The sequence below is a fragment of the Clarias gariepinus genome, chromosome 9 (genome assembly GCF_024256425.1).
Source record: "Clarias gariepinus isolate MV-2021 ecotype Netherlands chromosome 9, CGAR_prim_01v2, whole genome shotgun sequence".
NCBI lineage: Eukaryota > Metazoa > Chordata > Actinopteri > Siluriformes > Clariidae > Clarias > Clarias gariepinus.
Genome location: NC_071108.1, coordinates 3,707,209 through 3,730,626, shown reverse-complemented (window position 1 = coordinate 3,730,626; position 23,418 = coordinate 3,707,209). Strand labels below are relative to the sequence as shown.

Below are 23,418 nucleotides of genomic sequence, written 5' to 3'. Positions count from 1 at the left end.
GTGCTATGTACTCTTGATTTGTCACACTTAAATGATTGCGATAACCAAACAAATATTTAATGTATGGTAACTTCCACAGCACTGTGCCATTCTCCCTGTGCTTAAGTTGGCACCCTAATCCAGAGTGTACCCTGCCTTGTGCACCAAAGCTCCAAGCCCCGCACAGGATAAGCGGTATGGAAAATGGATGGAGAGATCTATAAACACACTTCTTTTTTTTTCCATTTTATCTATGTATTGTGTATTTTTCTTGGACGGTGTGTTGCATGTTAGGGGGCGAAACAATATAACTTTTTTTTACTTTAGGCAAAAATTTTCAGGTTATGCAATAAACTCTGCCCCCTTGTCGATACATAGCTGCTCGGCTCTGCCTCTTTTCTTTATAAGGCATCTTACCGTTTTGGTCAGAGGTGACAAGGGGGTGGCATGATTTGAAGAAATTCAAAATCCAAAATTTAAAACACAGCTTTAAGACTTACAGCAACATTAAGCACGCCTGACTGTGGGTTTTTGATATTTAAAACAGCGAGGGTGTGTTCAGCACTGCAGCTTGTATGTCACTGTTATTCTCACGCATCTGTAAACATCAAGATGATTTCTCGCACATTTGTGTGCGTGCTTTGGGGGGGGAAGAGGGAAGCGCAGCTATTCGGCAGCCAGAGTGCTGCTCTGATGTATGACCTGTGGGAGGATGAGGAAGTGTTGGTGTGTTGATCGCTCGGCGGAGTTTGAAGTGCTCCAACGAAGCAGCCAGAGTTTGGTTTAAAGGGTAAAGAGTCTGATAGTGATGGAGAGGTGCTGACAGGGCACGCTGGTGGATTTGTTCACGGGCCTGACGCGCACACACACACATACACACACACACAAGGATCTGGATACGGATACATAGAGATAAAGGTGTGTGCAGGTGCAGAGGAAGAAGAGGACTTGCACAATGGTAAATATAGCTTTGGGTTATTTTGTTAGCCGCTCAATGTGAAGGTTTAAGCTGAGATATAAAGTAATAATTGATGCTCTGATTAATGAGATGAACATTTCAATGTATGCCGCTTCCCATTCTGATATCAGCTGCGATCTGACACGACACTGCTCCTAAAGCAATAGTGATGTCAGGTTGATGTCACTGGTTAGACACGGTGCTCCTTCCATTCATTCATTCATTCATTCATTCATCATCAAGGTACGTACAAAATGCGGCAATGTTTAAAATGTAACTTTCAAATAGCATCAGGATGCAATCATTAAGGGAGAGATGACGAAAACTGTGGTTGTCAACTCCTTAAATGGAAGAGATACAGTATTAGTTTTCTGTTTCTTGTTTCAAACAGGAAGTGATAAACACAGGGACTCTCCACAGCAGAGAGACCACAGTCTAACGATTCATATGTCATGCTCTAATTACTGTTATTTCTACAGTCCCTTACCTGCCTGTATGCAACAGCTAGCTTGGTTTTCATCACACGCCACTCTTGCCGCAAAATATTGAATGTGCTGCAAATTCTTCATAAATGTAAAGGTTGTGGGGGAAAGGAGCACACGCACACACGCGCACACACACACACGCACACACATCATCCTTTTGCCTGCTATCGTTATAGGTGTGTTTGGGCTTGGCCCAGCCACAGAAGTTTAGAGATAGAGATGAGGCGTTGTCTAAAGAGGATGTGTGCATCGAGAGGGATTTACGCAACAGCACCCTGTTCGCAGAGGGAAGTTGAAATGTGTGTTACAGGGGGCCTCAGCACTTCCTCACACACGTTGTGTCTGTTTATGGAGTTTTTTGCATGGGGTTAGCAGACAACGACCATCAAAAACGACCTTCAGCTTACACATTTTTTTAAATCTTTTATTAGGGGACGTCTAACTATGAAATCTCTGTTTATCCTTATATTTTAATTCCAGTATTATAAAAATTGACACACCTTTACTTAGTTTTTATTACACACTTACTGTAACAGCTATGTACTAGCCAATAAATTATCATTTTAGCTGTTTATGGCAACACAACACAGAGTGATGTTTCATAGCTAGTGACATACACAACAAGGCTAGTTAGTCAATCTTTTTTATTATTATTATTTTATACATTTTATCACTTAACAACTTTTCTTAGTATTTTACTAAGACATCTAATCATATAAAAAATATATTTCTGCTGTCACAATCCTGTCTTTTATAATCTCTTTACCTGGCAATTTGCTAGCACAACAAAGAGAGCTGTTCCCTAGCTAGCTGTGTATAGTATGTGCAGGCTAGTTATTATTTTATAAATCAATTTTTGCAGTTCAGAGCTTTATCTTAGCACTTTATCAAGACATCTGACGCAAATCTTAATGGTTGATCATTTTGATTTGACGATTTCACTGAGCAATACACAGAGAGATGTTTGCTAGCTAGCTGTGCTACTGTGTAATCATGCTAGCTAATAAATCATTTAAAGTTTCCTAGCTTATTGCCAGTGCATCTGAGGAAAAAATGTCAATGTTCTGACAGTTTTTCCCTCACATGTTTACAGTCCCTTTGACTTTACATTGTGTATAAACCCGTTTGAACACTGGTTTAAATATAATATAGCTAATTGCTAGTTTGCTAATATGGGAGATGTAGGGAGTTCCAGTGTTGGGGGACGTTACTTTTTAAAGTAACTAATTACATTTAAAAATTACTGTCATTAAAAAGTGATCAGTTACATTACAGCGTTACTTTCTGATAAAAGTAACTAGTTTGAGTACTTTTCCATTGCAGAAAATGAAAACTCTTTTGTGATTCCTAATGCATGTTGTTTAAGTCAAGACCTTTATAATTATTCCACCATAATCACTCAGCCAAGTTTGGCCCATAATCTGTTAACTATTAATACCCCTATCTCACCTACGCGGTTTCGCGCGGTGGCCATAAGTCCGGTTCATCATGATTCACCACCAGATTTGGCGCTGTGATTAGGTCTCCATCTTTTCGCGTGTCGGTCCTCGTATAGTCAAACCGCATAGGTGAGATAGGGGTATAACAGAGGGGGGCGGGTTATCGGGGGCGGGGCTTGTAGGAGAACTTTCACACACACACTAAAGGAATTGGGACTGACTACTGTCTAGCTCACGGATTACACAAATTGACTAAATAAGGAATTACATTTTTAAAAAAGTAACTAAATAGCTGAGTACTTAAATGGCGGACCTAACGTGTTGGATTACTCGTTACATCAAAAAAGTAATCCAAGTACTTACACCCAACACTGGAAATAAAGGCTTCAGTTTGACAAAGATTGGAATTTGAAGCAAAGGTCATTCGACCCGATGAGTCCAGATTAAGACCTATTCCAGAGCGATGGGCGCGTCAGGGTAAGATGAGAAGTGCATGAAGCGATGTACATCATGCATAGTGTCGACAAGCCTCTGGAGGCAGTGTTATGATCTGGAGTTGCTTCAGTTACTCAGGAGCATGAAAAAAAGTTCACACATGAATCGAACACTACTGTAATCACAGCTAAATGTGGTCCAACAAAATATTGTGTGTGTATGACCTTTTATGGCAAGACAGTGAATAATAAGTTGAAGTAAACATTTCAAACCATGTCTTTGCGGTCCTAATTGCCCTGGTCCTGTTGTCACCATGGTTTTACACTTCCTGTTTGGGTGACAGCAGGACTGTGAGACTAATATAAACATGGTACTAGTGAACTTCAGTGAAAAGTACTTTACTTTAAAGTGGAAAAAGAATGAGTGGGGGTTGATGAGATGAGAAGATTTGCCAACCTAATTACAAACTTTTCTGATCACGTTGTTTTATTGTTTTTTCCATGCTGGTCATGTTTGAGTCATTCAATTTAAATTGAATTAAAGTGTTAGATGCAGGGGGTTTATAGAGATATGCATGTGAGATATGTTCCATGAAACAGTTTCACTACCGACCAGCTAGGGTGACATTATGGACAAAGGAAGTCATGGTAAAGCAGGTCAAATTCATATTGTGTAATAAGTAATGAATAAAAGACGTTAAGTTTGGTAGACAACTAAAAGGTACGACTTTAACCCTGACTGTTGCAAAGCCCTGACACTGAAAACTCCTTCTACATTTAATAAACACAAAAACGTTAGGACCATAGAAACAATATCATATAAGAACAAGTTTATTAATATAAAATGAACACATTTAATTGTGTGAATTAAAACTCTGAGATGCTGCATGTTTTTTTTGTTTTTTGTTTTTTTAATTTCCCCTGTTCACACATATGAGGTCATATTTTCTCTATCTTCCTGTTTAGACGCCAGTTTGGCGATGCGGTATTCAAAATAGGTTCTTACCAAGTTTCTCACATACACAGGCTATTTTCTGTGTGCACACAAAATGTACATACATAGAAGATGAACCGTTTTTTTTTATAAACCTTCATGCAGTAAGTTTAATATCAGCAAATGTTCAGTTCCAGTGTTAAGGACTGTTCCGACTCATGTACTGTATGTGAATGAGCTGTGTTTCAGCTGTGTTGTGGGAACACCTTACCTCTGTTATATCACGTTACAGGGATATAACCCGCAAAGAGCCTGATGTGGTTCAGAAAGAATAGATTTCCATGCTATGAAACCAAACGAAAATGCCTTGAGGCTTTGCCTCAGTAAGCTGCGGTACAGAGATGACTTATAAGAACTACTCACTGAATTTAAACACACTTGGATGATTGTTACACAATGGGTTTATTATGTGTTTTAAATTTAAAATAGAGAAACAATATAGAATAAGGATTCAAAAATAAATGTGATTGTACTGCAAAAATATATTGATTACATATATTATTAATATTATTATATTATTTATCAATTGATGTGCAATATATGTTAAAAATTTTGTTGTTTATATTTATTTACAAATGAGTATAAAATATTATTTTAAATAACTATTTTAACTCATTAAATAATGATATAAAGCAATATGAATATAATCTAATGTATGTGATTGTATAATATAATATAATATAATATAATATAATATAATATAATATAATATAATATAATATAATATCCTTACGAATTTTTGTCTTGTTTTATTTCATACTTCTGTCTGAAGCATATCCTGGACCTTGAAAAAATCTATTTAAATCATTTAAAAGTTTTTAGGTTTATCTGGAGTAAAAATTATATTTAGATCCTGTAATTATCTAGTGGGCACCAGAAACCTTTAACAAAAAAACAGACTGTAGTTCTCTTGTACTTTTACCTTACTTTTTAACTTACTTTTACATTACTTCTACCTTTTATCTCTTGTCCTCTTATTCTTTTACCTTACCTTATTTCACTCCATCCATTTTGTGCTCAATTTTAATAAGGTGCGCTAAGGTTCTGAGGATGAAACTAATCTCCTGAGAATGATGCTGCCACCACCATGTTTCACTTATGTTTAACATGTTTTACATCTTTTCACTTATGGTCTGCATTAGGTTTGAGCCACAGCACATTAAAACCAGTCTCCAACAAATATCTCCACCTTGGTCTCATCAAAAAGCAACTAGTTTAGTCTCATGCCTTCATATGATCCATATTGATGGGTTCTTTCTAGCAATGATTCCAATGCAGTTCATTATCAGAAATCTTTAAGCAGTTTTCTGATGCACCTTAAAGATAGGGCACCTTCAATTCTTTCTGTTTTTATTTTTCTTTATAATACTTGTTGACTAATCATTAATTTTGATGGAAGGAATATGTTTATGTAATGCAATGGTTGTGGAGAAAGTAATCAAAAATGAGCAAAACTGTTTTATTAATTGAAGGAATAGGTTGATCAAATTGTACAGGTTGGTAGAGTAACTCTTCCTCTATACAAAGGTACTAATCAATATAGTCATCATCAAAAGTCACACATTTGTGCCATCATTAAACCCTACTCTCGAATCGTCTTTGAACATTTCCTTTGAGGCAGTTGATTGAATACGTTAACTAACACTATGTTTTGAGAAAAAAAAACACCACAAAGTTTGATATTTTTCTGGGTTGTTTTAGTCTTTCTTTAATTTATTAGTCCATCAATTTAATAATAATTACAATAAATCTCTGCCATTGTTGGATATATTATAATACATTATACGAACCTAATGTCATTTTACGTATCAAGACTGTGAACAGTCTGTTCTGTTTCCTGTTCTCATTACCACAGTAGAGCTAAGTGTATTTATAGAGAGGCCTCAATGTCTTCTTTCTGTTTTATTTCTGCAGTCGATATTACAGGTCTCAAACTAATGCATGCCACTATGCACTATAATAATTCTTGTGCATTATTGTATTCAGGGTGATTCCCAGATGTAAAGTATTTAGTTTCGAGGGTTTATCAACAATAGAGTTGAAAGCAAGAAGTATTCAAAAGTATTAGAAAAGATCTTATTTCTTTGAGTCATACGATGCCTGTTACTGCTTAAATTCTTCATTACAATTGTTTTATTAGTATAATTTCTATTTCTAAATGATTTAGCAAAATGCCCTAATAAGTCCCATAAGTTATAACAGAGATCAGAAATCCTGATTGGAAAAAGAGGATGTAGCAGACATAACCAGGAATAACAAACACAACATGCATATTTCATGTTTCTGTGGATCTCCTAAGCATTGTGGCCATATCTCCCTTCTCAGGTTTCTTTCATAAATATACCCGGCATATTGAAGTGCATCATGCTCACAAATGCAGCAGAACTAATCGAGGAAAATGTTGCACAAGAAATTGTTACAGACAATAATTTGCCATAATGAAAGTTCAAAAAAGTTTATCCCTTTTTGCTCTCAAACCAGCGAAAGTGAACTCTATTTGCTTATACAGCATATAAAAAACTGCTACAACAATCATAAAGAGACAACATACGGGGACAGATGCTCATTAAATTTGAGAATGTTTTTGCTCAAGGTTGAAATTGCACCTAGTATGAATAGTGCAATGCGCAATAAAACGTGATTTTATACATGACCAAATAGTGCAAAAAGATGTATCACTAAGCTTCAGAGTTTAGATTCTGATGGTGCCACAGCCACACATGGCACTGAGACAATAGAGCAAAACTGGGTGTGCTTTCGGTAGGAGGGTCTTACACTCTCTGTGCTGCCAGTCAAAGTACACTGTGTTCTGATCATTTAAACCACATTCAGTGGTCACATTGCATCTGTTCTTTAATGTAGGATTGATTAAAATCATGCTGAACTTGCTGAAATTCTCTGCTGCTAGGCAAAGCAATAAAGACTAAGATAAAACAGAAGCAGGGCAGCTGCTCTGTTACCTGATATCTAATTTAGTTTCAATGTTAGTTTTTTTTCTCACACCACAAAATTAGAATGTCTACAGGTTCATGAGATAGTATTTGCAGGACATTTCCACCTGAAATAACTGCAGCGGAGACAGAGAGAGGTGGTGTGTGTGACAGACTTTCTCCAGCGGAAACATGACATTAAATCTCAAGTTGTCACTGGAGACGGGTTCATAACATGAGGTGTAAAGGTCTCAGGTCTCAGATGTGATCACCAAGGATGCATGTTAGTGCCTTGACTCCTGGCTTTGACCATGAAAACGGTTCATGGTGTGATACTTGGGTGTTGGGTTTAAGTATAAGCTGTGAAAGATAAAATAAGGAAAAAAGGAATTTTTTTCATCAGGGTCATCATTTTTTATAAAAATTTGTAAAGTTACGTTTAGGGGCATGAAATGAACCTCTTATTTTTTTCAAAAAATTTTTATATTGCAAAGATATTACAAGAACATTTTCACCAATAAATGATATATTTACAGTATAGACCTACAGTCCGCAATTATTGATTGCTTATGTTATCGATTTGACATACAGATTTGTCAGTAAAGAGACTGAATTGATTTTTGAAATATAAATGTGATTGGCAGGTGAACATTTGCATAATAAAAGTGTTGTCTATTTTTAATTATACTCAGGTATTGTGTGGATCGTATAAAACGCTACTGAAGTGCTTTCCACCTCAACCATTTTGTTTCCGTGACACTTGGAGGCATAATGTCGTCTCAGTTCAGTATTTTGTCTAACATGTGGTTGGAAGTCCAGCGGCTTCTAAAAAGAGGAATTAGAAACAAAAGCTCTTAGTCCATTTCCATGTTGCACGTTTCTTCAGACGCCTGTCTCAGCGTTCTCAATCACAAAGGGTTTTGTAACGTCCTCCTCCACTGTAGCAACACAGGAGCTCCTTCTCCTTCTTTATATCAACTGGACCAACTGGCTTTGTGTTAATACGTAGTAAAAGCATCATCTGTAATATCTATTTGTACCCTTAACCAAATACAGCTATGCCATTTATTTTGTTTTTATTTTGTTAAGATTTTTCATTTATTTAAAATGACATATAATGCAATATTTTCTTTTTTTTGACATGTTTAGACATTCAGATGGGTCTCCATTGTACCTGTACAAACAATTTCTTTCCCTACATTTAGTTCTTTTTACATTTTTGTGTGAGCTAGGATCTCAGCTCTTCCCCCTTATAATGTGACCTCATATAAGAAGATACCCTCCCCGACCTTGCCGCTTAGCTCTCTTGTTTTCTGGATGGGCGTGGCTCAGCAGTAGCTTATTTTCATAGACAATGACACTGAGTGTTAGGAAGAGATGTAAAATAAACGGAGTCTAAGGTATGAAAATCAGGATTATCTGAAGGGTATTTCAGCTCAAGCATTAACACACATTTTGAGGGAGATCCGAGAGCTGTATAAGGTGAAAAAGAAACGGGGGCTTTAATGTTAATAGAATAGCATTGTAAGAGCTTTTATTCGGGTTTTATATCAGTTTTGTAAATTCAATCAGAGTGTTTAAGGCTCAGTTTCATTTTATGTTAGCAGAACGGTATTTTTCTAAGAACGTTTGAAAATCATTTATCGCAATAATCTATAAGTTCTAATTAATTCCTAATTGGTCCTGATTCTTCTTGAAACAGCAGGTCTTAACACTGGATCTACAAATGCAGGGGGTCACTTGACGTAGTTTGTAAAATTAGCTGGAAAATCCTTTCATGCATGCCTTTAAGATTATTATAAGCAGAAAAAATTGTGAAAAGTTTACAGGATGTGTTTGGAATTATCATCATAAACAGGAGATTTGGAATTTGGAATTGCCCCAAACATGCATAAGGTGATATTAAGGTCAAATGTTTGAAATAGTTATTCCATCAACATATCCTCCCTGAAATTCTCATTAGAATTATAGCTCCTGGACCAGTTGTTTGTAGGATTTAAATATGGAATTATCATAGGATCTGAGTGATTTTGCAATATCTTGATCAAAAAATAATTTTACTTCTTTGAAGAAATAAATGCTTAAAAAAACAGTAAAACTTAACTAGAAATAGGGTTAATAATCTCCTGTTCTTTTTAGTTTAAGTTTAAAGTTTATTTTTCGATAAAGTTGATTAGATTCGGGATAGTTTTTACTTATTTAGATATCACTTTTTGCAGTGAAGTTCACATTATACAGTATGAAATATATATATATATATATATATATATATATATATATATATTCAGGTTCTGGAACCATGGCCTGGCTGATCCTCAGACCTAAACCCAATTGCAAAATGTTGGACAATAGACTGCAGATGTCTATTTGACTCTATGCTCATCCAGATCCAGCAGGTTTCATAGAAAAAAGGACCTCACACTAAATAATGATCATTTTATAGCAATCTAATTGCAGAAAATAACAAAATATTTGTACTATCTTGCCATTATTTAAGAAATTAAAGCATGTCACTAAAACATTGAATTTCACTTTTGTCTCAATGCTTCAGCCCAACATATATAACGTAGCAAAGGGGGTGAATAGTTATGCAAAAGCGCTGTATCTCCTCGCTGTAAGTAAACTTTGTCATTAAGTATAAAGCTTAGACATCAGTGTCATTGTGATTTTCTCCTTCAGGCCAGCAAATATCACTGGCAGAGTCAGAATGTCAAACAGAGCGGTGTGGACGACATGGTGCTCCTCTCCAAGATCACTGAGGACGCCATTGTGGAGAACCTGAAGAAGAGATACCTGGACGACTACATCTTTGTATCCTTTCACTTGAAGGCCAGCTGTAGTGGCTTTACACTCACAGTTTGCACTCACTTTACTGATTAACTGATTGGTATTACTTTTTAATCAAGCTATCATTTCTTACTAATTTCACAATGCAAATTTTCAGTTCCTCTACAAAGATGACTGAGGGAAGCGATTGAAATAGATGTCAGGCATGAACCATAGAGAACTTATTTAAATCTTGCGTTTAGAAATGCAATGAGCAATATCTGTTTAAAAATTTAGCCAGAAGGTTACAAACAGATACTACAGGGGGTCTAAATTAAGATGGATGGATGGATGGATGGATGGATGGATGGATTTATCTATTTCCACTTTATCCTGTGTCCAGGGTCGTGGGGGCCTGAAGCCTAACCCAGGAGACATAAAGCACAAGGCAGGGTACACCCTAGTCAGGGTGCCAATCAATCTCTGGGCACACACATACACACACTCACACACTTATTTACACACTATGGGCAATTTAGGGACGCCAGTCTGCCTAATCTGCATGTCTTTAGACTGTGGGAGAAAACCGGTGTAACTAGAGGAAACCCACCAAGCACAGGGAGAACATGCAAACTCCATGCACACAGACCCGAGGTGGAAATTAAACCCGGAACCTGGAGGTGCAAGGCAACGGTGCTAAACCACTAAACCACCGTGCCACCATTGTGTTTAATAATCCATTTATTATTACCATTAAATTATGTGAACAATTCCCCATACAACTCCCTGTGCAAGTTCCTACTATGAAAACCGTTGGTAGGTAGGTAGGTTGGTACAACTTTATCATAGTACTGTACTGTGCAGTAATTAAATAATAGATATGGCAGTGAAGTAGAAAAGGGGATATAAAGGGATATAAGCAGGAATATATACAAGTGTATATTGCTTTAATATTTGGGTTACTTAACAACAACAACAACAACAAAAAAAAAAAAACTTCTCAACAGAAGTAACCCAGTGTAAGGATCTATCCAATAATGGAAACTTCAAAGCATTTTTGTAAGTCGCTCTGGATAAGAGTGTCGAAAATGTAAATATCAGGTGATTAGAATGATCGAGATTATATAAGCTCTATATAAGCTAAAACTCTAAAAGTAATCACCACCCTTTGACCAATCAGAATCCAGACTGTAACAGTGCTGTGGTAACAACAACAAAAAACGCACTTGCTACACATTAAATGAATGCTAATCAGTGGTTGCTGGTTCTTCTTCGTCCTCTTAGCATGTCTAAAAAACTAACCCTCCGGCTCAATTTTTCACTTCCTCTAATAGGAGCTGAACATTAACTAGAGGAAGTGATCAAAGTGAATCAATCATATCAGAAGAAGAGACTTTTAATCTTCATACTAATACATTCAGTTATAGTGACACCCACACACATGTAAATATAAAATTTAAACATTGTTACAACTTATCTCATGACTTTATATGATTTTTCATATTAACAGGTTCTAACTGATGAATGGCTGATTATGAAATTGCAGAGGCTTTTGCTTTGGGTTAAAGTGTGTTAACTCACTCCTTACATAACACACAGCATGTGGATCAGCAGTACCGAGCCGTTCCTCTTTTCACATGGCAACACACTTCTTTGTTCTTTCTCACACACACAAAAACCGACACATAGAGACACACACACACAAACACACACACATTATTGAGTTTATTGATTAAATAATGACTTAATAAATTATTTAATTTATTTAATTAAAATAATTATATATATATATATATATATATATATATATATATATATATATATATATATATATATAAATTATGGAGGGTCTACAATTTTCAGCATAGGTGCATTTCCACTGTGAGAGACAGAATCTAAAAAGAAAAGTCAGGAAATCACATTGTATGATTTTTTTACAATTTATTTGTGAATTTCTGTTTAAAATAAGTATTTGATCACTTGCTTATCAGCCAGATTTCTGACCCTCAAAGACCTGTTATTTTGCTTTTAAATAGTCCATATGCTTCTTACGGAGCCACTCCTTGGTTTTCCTGGCTGTGTGCTTTGGGTCATTGTCATGTTGGAAGACCCAGCCCCATCTTTGATGCTCTGACTGATGGAAGGAGGTTTTTGCCCAATAAGTCACAATACATGTCCCCGTTCATCCTCTCCTTAATACAGTGCAGTCGTCCTGTCCCCTGTGCAGAAAAACACCCCCAGAGCATGATGCTTCCAGCCCCATGCTTCACTGTAGGTATGGTGTTATTGGGATGATACTCATCATTCTTCTTCCTCCAAACACGGCGAATGGAGTTAAGACCAAAAAGTTCTACTTTGGTCTCATCTGACCACAGGACTTTCTCCCATGGCTCCTCTGGATCATCCAGATGGTCCCTGGCAAACTTCAGACGGGCCTGGACATGGGCTGACTTAAGCAGAGGAACCTTCTGTGCAATGCAAGATTTTAAACCATGACGTCTTAGTGTATTACTGATAGTAGCCTTGGAAACGATGGTACCAGCTCTCTTCACGGCATTAAACAGCTCCTCACGTGTAGTTCTGGGCTGATTCTTCACCATTCTTAGCATTATTGATACCCCATGTATCTACTTAGACTTTGGCTGATTGTGGGGTGCACAGGTGTCTCAAACAGGTGATACTAATTTAGAATCATAAGCAGAATGTAGCTGGACTATTTACAAGCAAAATAACAGGTCTTTGAAGGTCAGAAATCTGGCAGATAAGCAAGTGATCAAATCCTTATTTGACACAGTAATTCACAAATAAATTGTTCAAAAATCAAACAATGTGATTTCCGTGTTTTTCTTTTTAGATTCTGTCTCTCACAGTGGAAATGCACCTATGCTAAAATTGTAGATCCCTCCATGATTTCTAAGTAAGAGAACTTGCAAAATCACAGGGTGATCAATACTTATTGACCTCACTGTATATATATTTAAAATATTTATTACTGAGTTGAGTATTAAAGGGAACTGTACTGTACCTTTAAAATCAAAGGGATAATGTCCTTAACTCTAACCCCTAGACCTACATCGGATCTGTCTTGATTTCAGTGAATCCTTTTAAACAGATGCCGTATTTCACGGATCGAGAGATTGAGCTTTACCAAGGAGCTGTAAGTTGATTCCAATGATCATGTGACTTCTTTATACGTTTATCTGTTTTTGTTACACAGATTGGTGGAAAAATCCTTCATTTCTTAGCCCACTGCAGAAGGGAATCCTTGTTGTATTGCCAGGTCCAATGTTCATTTAGCTGATATTTGATTAGCCTAAATATGGTAGCTAATGTAATTTAATATAGTATGGCTAGTTAGTTAGCTAGCAAGCTAACTACTGATGTTATTAGTAGTTTTGTGCCTCTGAGTTGTTGTTGTTGGTGTATTGAGGGGCAACTTGGCATAGATTTTGCGCCGAATGCCCTTTCTGATGCAATCGTGCCATTTTATCCAGGCTTGGGAATGGCAATAAGGCTAATGCATGTAACCCTTGAATTGATTGACTTGCATGACGCACTGCGTTTTTATAACTAGAAAACTGAATGGTGCTTAAATTACTTATTTTGATTATGATTTTAAAAGAGTCTTGATTCCCTCCGAGTGGTGCAGTGGTAAAGCGCTCGCCCTATCATTCGGAGATCGTGAGTTTGATTCCCGGGTGATGCTGTAACCTCTTGCAGCCGGAGGTCTAGAGAGAGCTGATTGGCTCTCTCAAAGGGGAGGGATGAGAGGTACTTCATGCTCCCACATTAATCGTGGCTCTACAGCCAACCAGGGGCGTCTGTGAGCTGACGCAAGAGGAAGGAGCGGAAAGCGCTTTATAGCTTCTGACCATCAGCCAAATGATCTGATTTTCACTTCATCTTTATGATCCTCCATACTGTACTTTCTGTCTCACTTACTCTTATTTCCTTTCTACCCATATCTTCCTTTCTCTCTCTCTGTTTTTTTTAGTTTCTTCCTGTCTCTATCTTTCTATCTTCCTGTCCCTCCCTTCTTTGCTGTTTCTCTGGTTTCACATTCTGTGTCTGTTTTTTTCTCCCTCTCTGTCTCTCTGTCTCTCTCACCTGCTCTATCTTTCTCTCTCCCTTGGTGTCTCTCTCTTTTTTGTCTCTCTTTCTGTCTATTGCTCTCTCTCTCTCTTCCATTCTCTCCCGACTTATTTCCCTCTCTTTTCGTTTCCCTCTCTCTTTTACTTTCTCTTTCACTCTCTTTCTATTTCTCTTTCACTTTTGGAATTTTCTTTTCGCTCTGTCCTCCATTTTTCCTACCTGCAAACCCTCTTTTCAATTCAGTCACTCTTACCTTGTTTTTCTCTTATTTGTCCCCTCCTTTCCTTTCTCTCTCTCTCTCTTTTTTCATTGTCTCTTCCTGAATTTCTCTCTCTTTCAAACACCTATTCAAAACGTTACATGTACAACTTTGTTACTGTATATCTGGCACTGTTTGCACTTTTACACTTTTTTGCACTTCTGTCATTCTGCCGCTCTCTGTCTTGCACCTTACAAATGTCTTCATACTCAACTACTGAACGTTGACATACATTAGAATGTATATTTGCACCCTACAAATCAAGAACCTTTGGACACATAATTGTATATTAACAGAATTCACTGTTTACATTTGCTCAGATGTATATTCATTCAGATACTTATGAGCCACAGTATTTCTTACAAGTACTTTGCTCTTACCTTCATACAAAATTAGTTTCTATATTGCACTGACTGCTGATATTTTTCTTTCCGTATTGCATTGACAATGTAAACATGGATTTGAGAGAAGAAAAAGAATATTTTGATTCCTCTATATTTCTGCACATATGGTGGCATCGACAAATAAAACCTTTCTCTGTCAATCTTTTTGTCTCTCTCTCTCTCTTCCTGTTGTTCTTTGTCTCTCAGTCAAATGTCTCTTTCACACCTCTTCTTTCTCTTTCTTTCTAACCCCCTTCTCTCTCTCTCTCTCTCTCTCTCTCACCAGGCCCAGTATGAAAACCCACCTCACATCTACGCATTAACAGACAACATGTACAGGAACATGATGATCGACAGTGAGAATCAGTGTGTAATCATCAGGTGATGAGAATAAAGCCACACCCCCTAATCACATCATTTCGCAACACCTTAGAGACAAAAGTGTTTTGAATATTGTGTGCCGGTTGATTGTTTCATTTGGATGGCAAAATTTTTGATGGCCAAAGACTTTGTTGATTTAACACAGAGCTATTTGAACTAAAAACTGTGCCGGATGGAAATTTGACTAGTCAGGATGAGGCTTGCAAATTTCAGAAATCTACTTCACCTATTGTTCTTAATAGATGACAATCAGTAATCAATTGATCATTAATAATTAATGCTAATAGGATGCATATTTCTTTTGTAGTTTAAATTTCTTTTAATCGGTTCTAGAAGCACATTATGATGTTCATTCATTATTGATTCCATAAATTCATTATGTGTTGCAAATCAATAACACCTGAATCATTTGAAATTTAAATGAAAATAAAGCTGCCGCTTGTGCGGTACATATCATAATCTACCTGAGCTCCGGAGAAACATTATGCAAAACAAACATTATTTGCAATTATTATCACTTAATTATTAATCGGTTTAATTTTTAAGAGCAATTAATTATTCAGCGATCATTAGCATCCCTAGTAAGGACAAGTTTGAGGTCTAAAGTTTATTTGTTTAGATTGTGATAGCGGTACGTAGCTAAGGAAATCTTAGAAGGCTGTCTCCGAAAATAGCAATCCCCAAAATATTTTATACTTGCTTCAAGTAGTGTCAATAGGTTTGAAATATTAACTTACTCTGTAAATAGAGGGAAAACAAAGTTCAACTACAAATTAAAAAATTGTTGGGCGGGGCCTAATGACATCAAATAAGTGCATCGAGCCAATCCGGAGATTTCAAGATGGCCACTGGGTAATGATACAGAAAACCAGACTTGGTGAGAAACATTACCCCTTCTAGCTGCACAACTACACAATGTTGAAAGTTGTTCCAATCCTGAATTATTTTAGCCAAGGATTTAACTCACGCTGTAATTGAGTCAGGTTTATAAACGAACTTTCAGTATTACAGTCCTGAGCGCTTCTTGGTTTCTAACACGTCCTCTGAGCAGTCTGTCCACATTACTGGGTTTTTCTCAGAAATGGTGAGGAACTAACACTGAGCATCATTTCCTCCCTGATTAGAAGAAGTGCTAACTCGATGCTAGCCTGCTCATCTCAAGCCTCAGCCTTCACTATGTTGAGCTCATTTTTCGATCTTTACCAGAATCTGAGGATGCCCTTTTCAGTAAATTACACTTTTTTATACACATCCAACATGACATCATGTGACTTTTAAATACAGTGATAACTATGTGCTACGTGTGTGAGTGTGTGTGGGTGGGTGTTTGTGGGTATGAGACAGAAAAAATCAAAAAGATAATGTGTTAGAAAGGTGTGTGCAAAGCATGATAAGATCTGCTGTGGTTTTGCACAACAAATACATAACTACAGTGTAATTAGATTTTTTTATATAAAAATATTTTTATCCTGTATTTGGAGGCTTTTGATCAATTTTGAATAAACCTAGAGGTTTTATGAAATAGAGATAAAATAAATATGCAAATTAAATAAATGAGAAGGTAGAGCTGAGTGCAAAAGTTTGTACCCTGATGTGACAAACCCTTGTTGTTGTTGTTCCGATATTTTATAGTTACATTTTATAGATAAATGCTTTTAGAAATGTATTTTATAATAAAAAAAAATTAATTCATTAATAAAAGCGAATATAAGAGAAATATAATGCAATGCATCGAATATGTACAGTTATTTATTCATATGCCCATGAATGTTTTAATTAATGTCTGCATGTATGTGTGTGTGTGTGTGTGTGTGTGTGCAGTGGAGAGAGTGGCGCAGGAAAAACAGTGGCTGCTAAGTACATCATGGGCTACATCTCCAAAGTGTCCGGTGGTGGAGCTAAAGTTCAGGTACTCGAAATTCTGGAAGATTTTCGGATGTTCACGGATTCTCTCTTGAGAATCCTGAGTTAAGCTCTTTACTCTTAGCCCACAGTGCTATTGAGTTCCAGATTCTGGTTGTCCAGGAGGTGTTAATTCAATTTTAAAGTTGTAATTGATGTAAGAGTTGTTGGAGCCGCACCTCGCTAAAGCTTGCTTGCCGACCAGGACATTTATAGCTGGAAAAGCCTGGGAAATTTCACAATCTAGAAAAAACAAAACCCTAACAGCAGCTCCAAGAGAACGCCAATGGCCAAAAGTCTGCGGCTTCAGTGTTTTAGATCTTTTTGTCAGATGTCACTATGGTATGTTAAGGTATAATTACAAGCATTTCATATGCGTCAAGGGCTTTTATTGACAATTACTGTACATTAAGTGGATACCAAGAGTCAATATTGTCAGCGTTGACCCTTCTTTTTCAAGACCTCTGCAATTCGCCACATCCCGAGTGATGGCGCAGCCCATTCTTGAATAATCGATGCTTGGAGATTTTTGGGTTTTTGTTTGTTCACCCGCCTCTTAAAGATTGGCCAAAGTTCTCGATGGGATTCAGGTCTAAAGAGTTTTTCTGGCCATGCACCCAAAATTTTGACGTTTGATTCCTCGAGCCACTCAGTTATCACTTTTGCGAGAAGATCCATCATGCTGGAAACGGCAAGGTTCGTCCCCAAACTGTTCTTGGATGGTTGGGAGAGGTTTAACCCTACGGTGCCAGGGGTAGCTCAGTGGTTAAGGCATTGGACTACGGTTCGGAAGATCTCAGGTTCAAACCCCACAACCACCAGGTTGCCACTGTTGGGCCCTTGAGCAAGGCCCTTAACCCTCAACTGCTCAGATGTGTAATGAGATAAAAAAATAAATAAAAAATGTAAGTCGCTCTTGATAAGAGCATCTGCCAAATGCCTAAATGTAAATGGTGCAAATTACAGGGTTTATATGGATAATTGTTGCCATAGTAATAGCTTGTTCACAGAGACTTGTACTTCTAATGTTCATTTAGTCTCCATTGTTAGTGCTTTATAACGGGCAGGGTTAAGCTTGCAGGAGGTTTGTACAGTAACACGACATTATTTTGTCTCGTTAACTTAACAGAATAGTGGCTGCAGCGCTTCATCACACTGATCCGTTATTAATTGTTTTCCTATAATGGTTCAACCCAGAAGTGTTTTATACCTTACAGATGCAGGTCACATTTATATGATGAATTTTAAAAGAATCACTGATCCCTTGTTGTGTATCTCTCCCTTCCTCAGCATGTAAAAGACATTATCCTACAGTCCAACCCTCTACTCGAGGCCTTCGGGAACGCTAAAACCGTCCGAAACAACAACTCCAGCCGCTTTGTGAGTTTCATAACGTATCTCTTCGAGCAGAAATCCTTTGTACTGTGTGTTTCTGTGGTGAGCTGCATGAGTCTTGTCTTGGCTGACAGGGAAAATACTTCGAGATCCAGTTCAGCCGAGGAGGAGAACCGGACGGAGGCAAAATCTCCAACTTCCTGCTGGAGAAATCCCGAGTCGTGAGCCAGAACGAGAACGAAAGGAACTTCCATATTTTCTACCAGGTCAGAATGTGTGTGTGAAAGAGAGAGAGAGAGAGAGAGGGAGAGAGAGAGAGAATGCAGATGAAGAAACAGAAGGGGGAAAAATAAAGCAGTTGTTTTGTCGTGCTGCAAAACACATTTCCACACAAGTCTAGACAGAGATGAGAAAGAAACAGAGTGTGTGAGAAAGAACATAACTGAAAGAGAAAGTCTCACAAGAAATAAACTCGTTTTATCCCACAGATCTATCAGTAGACTATTCTCGAATGTTTTGTTTTTTATATTAATTTGCAGAGGTAAGATGAAAAAGGCCTTCATAAATAAATCTTTGCCTGGTGAGGGTGGACATTAAACACATTCAAAGTTATAAATACACGGTGGTGTACAAAACAGTTGATGTCACTAATTATTTTAAGGCGTTTTTGACGCTGCGCTCGGCCGGATTTAGCGGGTTTTGAAGAATAAATATTGATTGTATAGCATTTTCACCGCATACAATAACAAATTATAGCCAGTGTGAACATTTTTATTGCCGTTGTGGCATATGGTGCTTAAAGTTATTATTATTATTATTATTATTATTATTATTATTTGCTTTAATGCTACATATTAATATTAAGCTTATTCCTGTTATATGTAAATTTCTTTATTTCTTATTATTTATTAGCACAATTCAAAGTAAAAAGTCTCCCATTGTTTATAAATAATAAAAATATATACTTTATATTTTATCTGCACATAATTAATTATTGTTAAGAAAAATATATCCAGAGATTTAAAAAATATTTAAGATGCCATTTCAGTGCAACACATTTTTGAATGTACAGTCAGGTGCAAATGTCTTGATATATAAGTTATATCGCCACTCCCCATTTTTTTTCACATAAAATTCAATTCTATTCAATTCAATGATGTAGAGGAGGTCAGATGTTCTCCCCGTGCTTGTTGGGGTTCCTCTGTAGGTGTATGAGTGTGTGTTCTTCCTGTAACCCTGTAGAGGATCAGCAGTATAGAGAATGATTGAGTGAGTGAGTGAATGATGTTGATTTAAATGAAGAAGTCGGAACAAATGTTTTATTGTGACAGGTTGCAAAGTGCCTAAAGATATAATTAAAAAATCCTTTGTTTATGTAACAACCTCAGCAGCGACCTCATTTCCCCTCTCGTCTGTTCCGCACTCATTTTCATTTTTTCCCTTTTTTTATTTACATTTTGTGCTCATGGCCTGATGAAAAGTAAATCTGTTATTCTGATCTAATTTTATAAAAAGCACTGAGTGATATGCATCAAACTGTATATCGGTTATAAAAGTTACAACAGTTATATAAGTTACTTAAACACTTGTATAAGTTACAACAGACCCATAAGGACAGAAAAATGTCCAGAAGATGATCAGTGGTTCATCATACTAATGAAGCGACATCTGAGAAACCAAACACATGAACATATCATGTTTATATACAGTAAATTAGATTTGTAAGTCATTTTGTCATGTGGTTGTGACTGTCACACCTGTTTGTTTTGGTTCCAGTTGATCGAAGGCTCTTCAGCACAGCAAAAGGAAGCTTTAGGGATCATGACTCCTGACTATTACACCTACTTAAACCAGTCAGGAACCTACAAAGTGGACGGCACCAACGACAGCAGTGATTTCCAGGAGACGATGGTGCGTCGTTCATCTCGTACGATTATGAAAGACTCTGACATTGGAGAAACCTTCCATGAAGACTAATTAAACATTTTCTTTCGGAAGATTGTACCATATTAGTGCATTTTATTTGCTAAATAAAATTCTTTTAAAAATTATGATTTATGTTTGTTATGCAAATCGATTAACACTACTATAGAAATGACCATGCGTTCAACAGTATATTATCGTGTGTGATTGACGATATGAAGAGTGTGTGTATATATTTTGCAGGAAGCCATGCAGGTGATCGGGATCCCCGGAGAAAACCAGATGCAGGTCCTGAATATAGTAGCTGGAATCTTACACCTGGGCAACATCAGCTTCATCGAGGTGGGGAACTACGGGCAGGTGGAGAGCACAGACTGTAAGCATGCTCACGTTTCTTTGTTCTGACATCATGTTAGCGGGTTTTTATTTCCTCGAACATCCAGCCTGAATGAGGTTTTGATTGTAGCAGTTACTTTATCAGTGCTGTTGAACGCCCTCTGTGTTGCCCAGTGCTGGCCTTCCCCGCCTACCTGCTGGGCATCGATCAGAACCGGCTGCAGGAGAAACTCACCAGCAGGAAGATGGACTCCAAGTGGGGCGGCAAATCCGAATCCATCGACGTGACCCTGAATCAGGAGCAGGCGTGCTTCACACGTGACGCTCTCGCCAAGGCCCTGTTCGCTCGCGTTTTCGACTACCTGGTGGAGGTCAGGGTTTCCTACACACTCTATGCATGTACACTCACAAGTAGACTTACAGCTTTTCCAAAACAACCCAAACAAATATACTGTATGACATAAAACACTTTCACATCAGTTTAACATCACATTCCGCAGTGCTGTATTTCCTCCATTTCCTACATCACAGCTATGATCAAAATCATGTTACCAAGAAACATCAAAGGTCTAATATTTCATTATTTCTTTAAAGTCTTCTTCTAAGACTTCTCACATGTCAAAAACATCATAGCTAGGACTGTTATAACATGCTGACACTCCTTGCCTGACATAAATGCCATACAAACATCTGCTTATGGAAAACTTCACTGCGTGGGCAATTACACATGTCTTAATCAGTGTATGTATAAGGTTATGAGCTGTAAGAGCGAACACATTAATGTGCTCATTGTGGCAAAATCGATGAGGGTCCTTCAGGTCAAACAGGGACTTGTAATGATATTTTTGATGAAGGAAGGTGTTATACTGAGTTACATTTACAGAAGACTTTAAGCACAGTTCTGTGATGAGACTCCTAGCTGCAATAAAGCATTTGAATTTTAAAGAAGGCCGAACGTCTGTGAATGACGTTCTCGGTCGGCAGCGGTGGCTCGGACCCCACTGCAGTCGTTCCCGTGAACATTCAGCCGGTGGAACGCCTCATCCATGAATATCGATGGATAATTTCAATATGGAAGGGAACTGTACACACAGTCATTTGTACATTACAGGCACTCTGGAGGTTATTGCCACATCCCATATACAGTCCTGAACTAACTACAAGTCAGGGCTGTTAACGGAGTTCCTGGGAGGCCAGCAATTTTAGATGTAAGGCAAGCAGTCTGATCATACCGAGTAAATTTCTACCTTGATGGTGTCCAAGCGCTAGTGAAACGTCCGGGATAGGTGCATCAGTGTAGCAGGGGATTATATAGGGAAATACAGGGAGTTGTAAATAAAGGAGGAAATGTGTTCTGTTATTCTGCATTATCAAAAGTCCCGGTTTGACTTGAATATGGCTATATATAACAATAGGTTTTGAAATATAAAATGACTGAATGTGTTCTCCACCCTAATGTACAGGCCATAAACAAAGCCATGCAGAAGCCCATCGAAGAGTTTAGCGTGGGAGTTCTGGATATTTACGGATTCGAGATCTTTCAGGTTGAAATGACTTTTTATCATTTTAAGTCTCTATACTGAAACTACAGCGCCAGATTCCAAACTAACTGAACTGATTGCTTCCGCAGAGGAATGGGTTCGAGCAGTTCTGTATAAACTTTGTGAATGAGAAACTTCAGCAAATCTTCATCGAGCTGACCCTGAAGGCGGAGCAGGTACTGTGTGCACCATGACCTCTCGCTTTACACATCATTTTATATCTGTTGCTTTATATTCTGACTTTATTTTGTTGTTGTTTTTTTCCCCTAACAGGAAGAATATGTCCAGGAGGGGATCAAGTGGAGTCCTATTGAGTATTTTAACAACAAAATAGTGTGTGATCTTATTGAAAATAAACTGGTAAGCCCACAGGATATACAGCTGGCACTTATATCTAGATATAGATATAGATATAGATATAGATATAAGCAAGTCTGCATGGTAAACGATGCGTGCATTTAACGAGGTGTGATGCGGATGATTTATAAAGAAGAAGTGTGAAAAATGCCACACTATTTAACATACAGTACGGGTTTGTCTTTGTGTGCGTGTCTGCATGTTAATCGTTAATGAAAACTGCGACTGCAACTGAAATGCATGAAGTGGATAAGAAATAAAACACATCCGGACATGCTGTTATAGAAATCAGTTAGTTATCAATTTGCTCATTCTTTACCATTTAGACTGTTTTTGTCCAAATATACGTTAACCAGTTCTATATCATCCTAAAGTACCATTCAGAATAAAACTACGAGGGGTGTTCAAGTCAAACTGGGACTTTTGATTGTGCTCACTTAGTGATAACTCACTTTATTTCTCGATATAATCTCCTGCTACACTAAAGCACTCATCCCAGTGGATCCATCCGATTTTTTCACTTACTGAATGTTCATGGAAACAACTGCAGTCGGGATCATCATTCACAAACGTACAGCCTTGTTTAAAGTGTTTGCACCATTTAGATGTTTTCCTGCAGCTACTGTAAGAGTCTCATCACCGTGCTGTGGTTGAAGTCTTCTGTAAATGGTTTTTACGCAATTCATTCACCAGAAATTTCATCACAAGTCCCAGTTTGACTTCAATACCCCTCGTATGTATGCAGAATATTGTATCTATTAATGATGGTCGATTACAAACCTCAAATCAATGCACATTATTTCAGTACCTCATGCTAAAACAATCATGCACTTCTCGAGAGTGTGGTTTATTGATATCCTACTCTGCTTTAGTACATTTTTGCATGCTCAGTAATGACAATCCGATCAAAAACATTTCCTATCC

The 23,418-nt window shown here is 37.4% G+C and overlaps 1 protein-coding gene across 1 annotated transcript in view; it reads left to right on the top strand.

The window, feature by feature from the left end:
• The first annotated feature begins 639 nt into the window (after positions 1-639).
• The window catches only part of myo1f (myosin IF), a 40,333-nt gene continuing 17,554 nt past the window's right edge, over positions 640-23,418 (top strand). Inside the window, exons 1-13 of the mRNA XM_053504014.1 lie at positions 640-937; positions 9,899-10,030; positions 13,053-13,142; positions 15,006-15,100; positions 16,922-17,009; positions 18,293-18,382; positions 18,472-18,603; positions 20,114-20,248; positions 20,504-20,636; positions 20,771-20,967; positions 22,060-22,140; positions 22,227-22,313; positions 22,411-22,497. Of these exons, the coding sequence (XP_053359989.1) occupies positions 935-937; positions 9,899-10,030; positions 13,053-13,142; positions 15,006-15,100; positions 16,922-17,009; positions 18,293-18,382; positions 18,472-18,603; positions 20,114-20,248; positions 20,504-20,636; positions 20,771-20,967; positions 22,060-22,140; positions 22,227-22,313; positions 22,411-22,497 (1,350 nt within the window). The 5' untranslated portion in view covers positions 640-934. The remainder of the gene's footprint in view (positions 938-9,898; positions 10,031-13,052; positions 13,143-15,005; positions 15,101-16,921; positions 17,010-18,292; positions 18,383-18,471; positions 18,604-20,113; positions 20,249-20,503; positions 20,637-20,770; positions 20,968-22,059; positions 22,141-22,226; positions 22,314-22,410; positions 22,498-23,418) is intronic.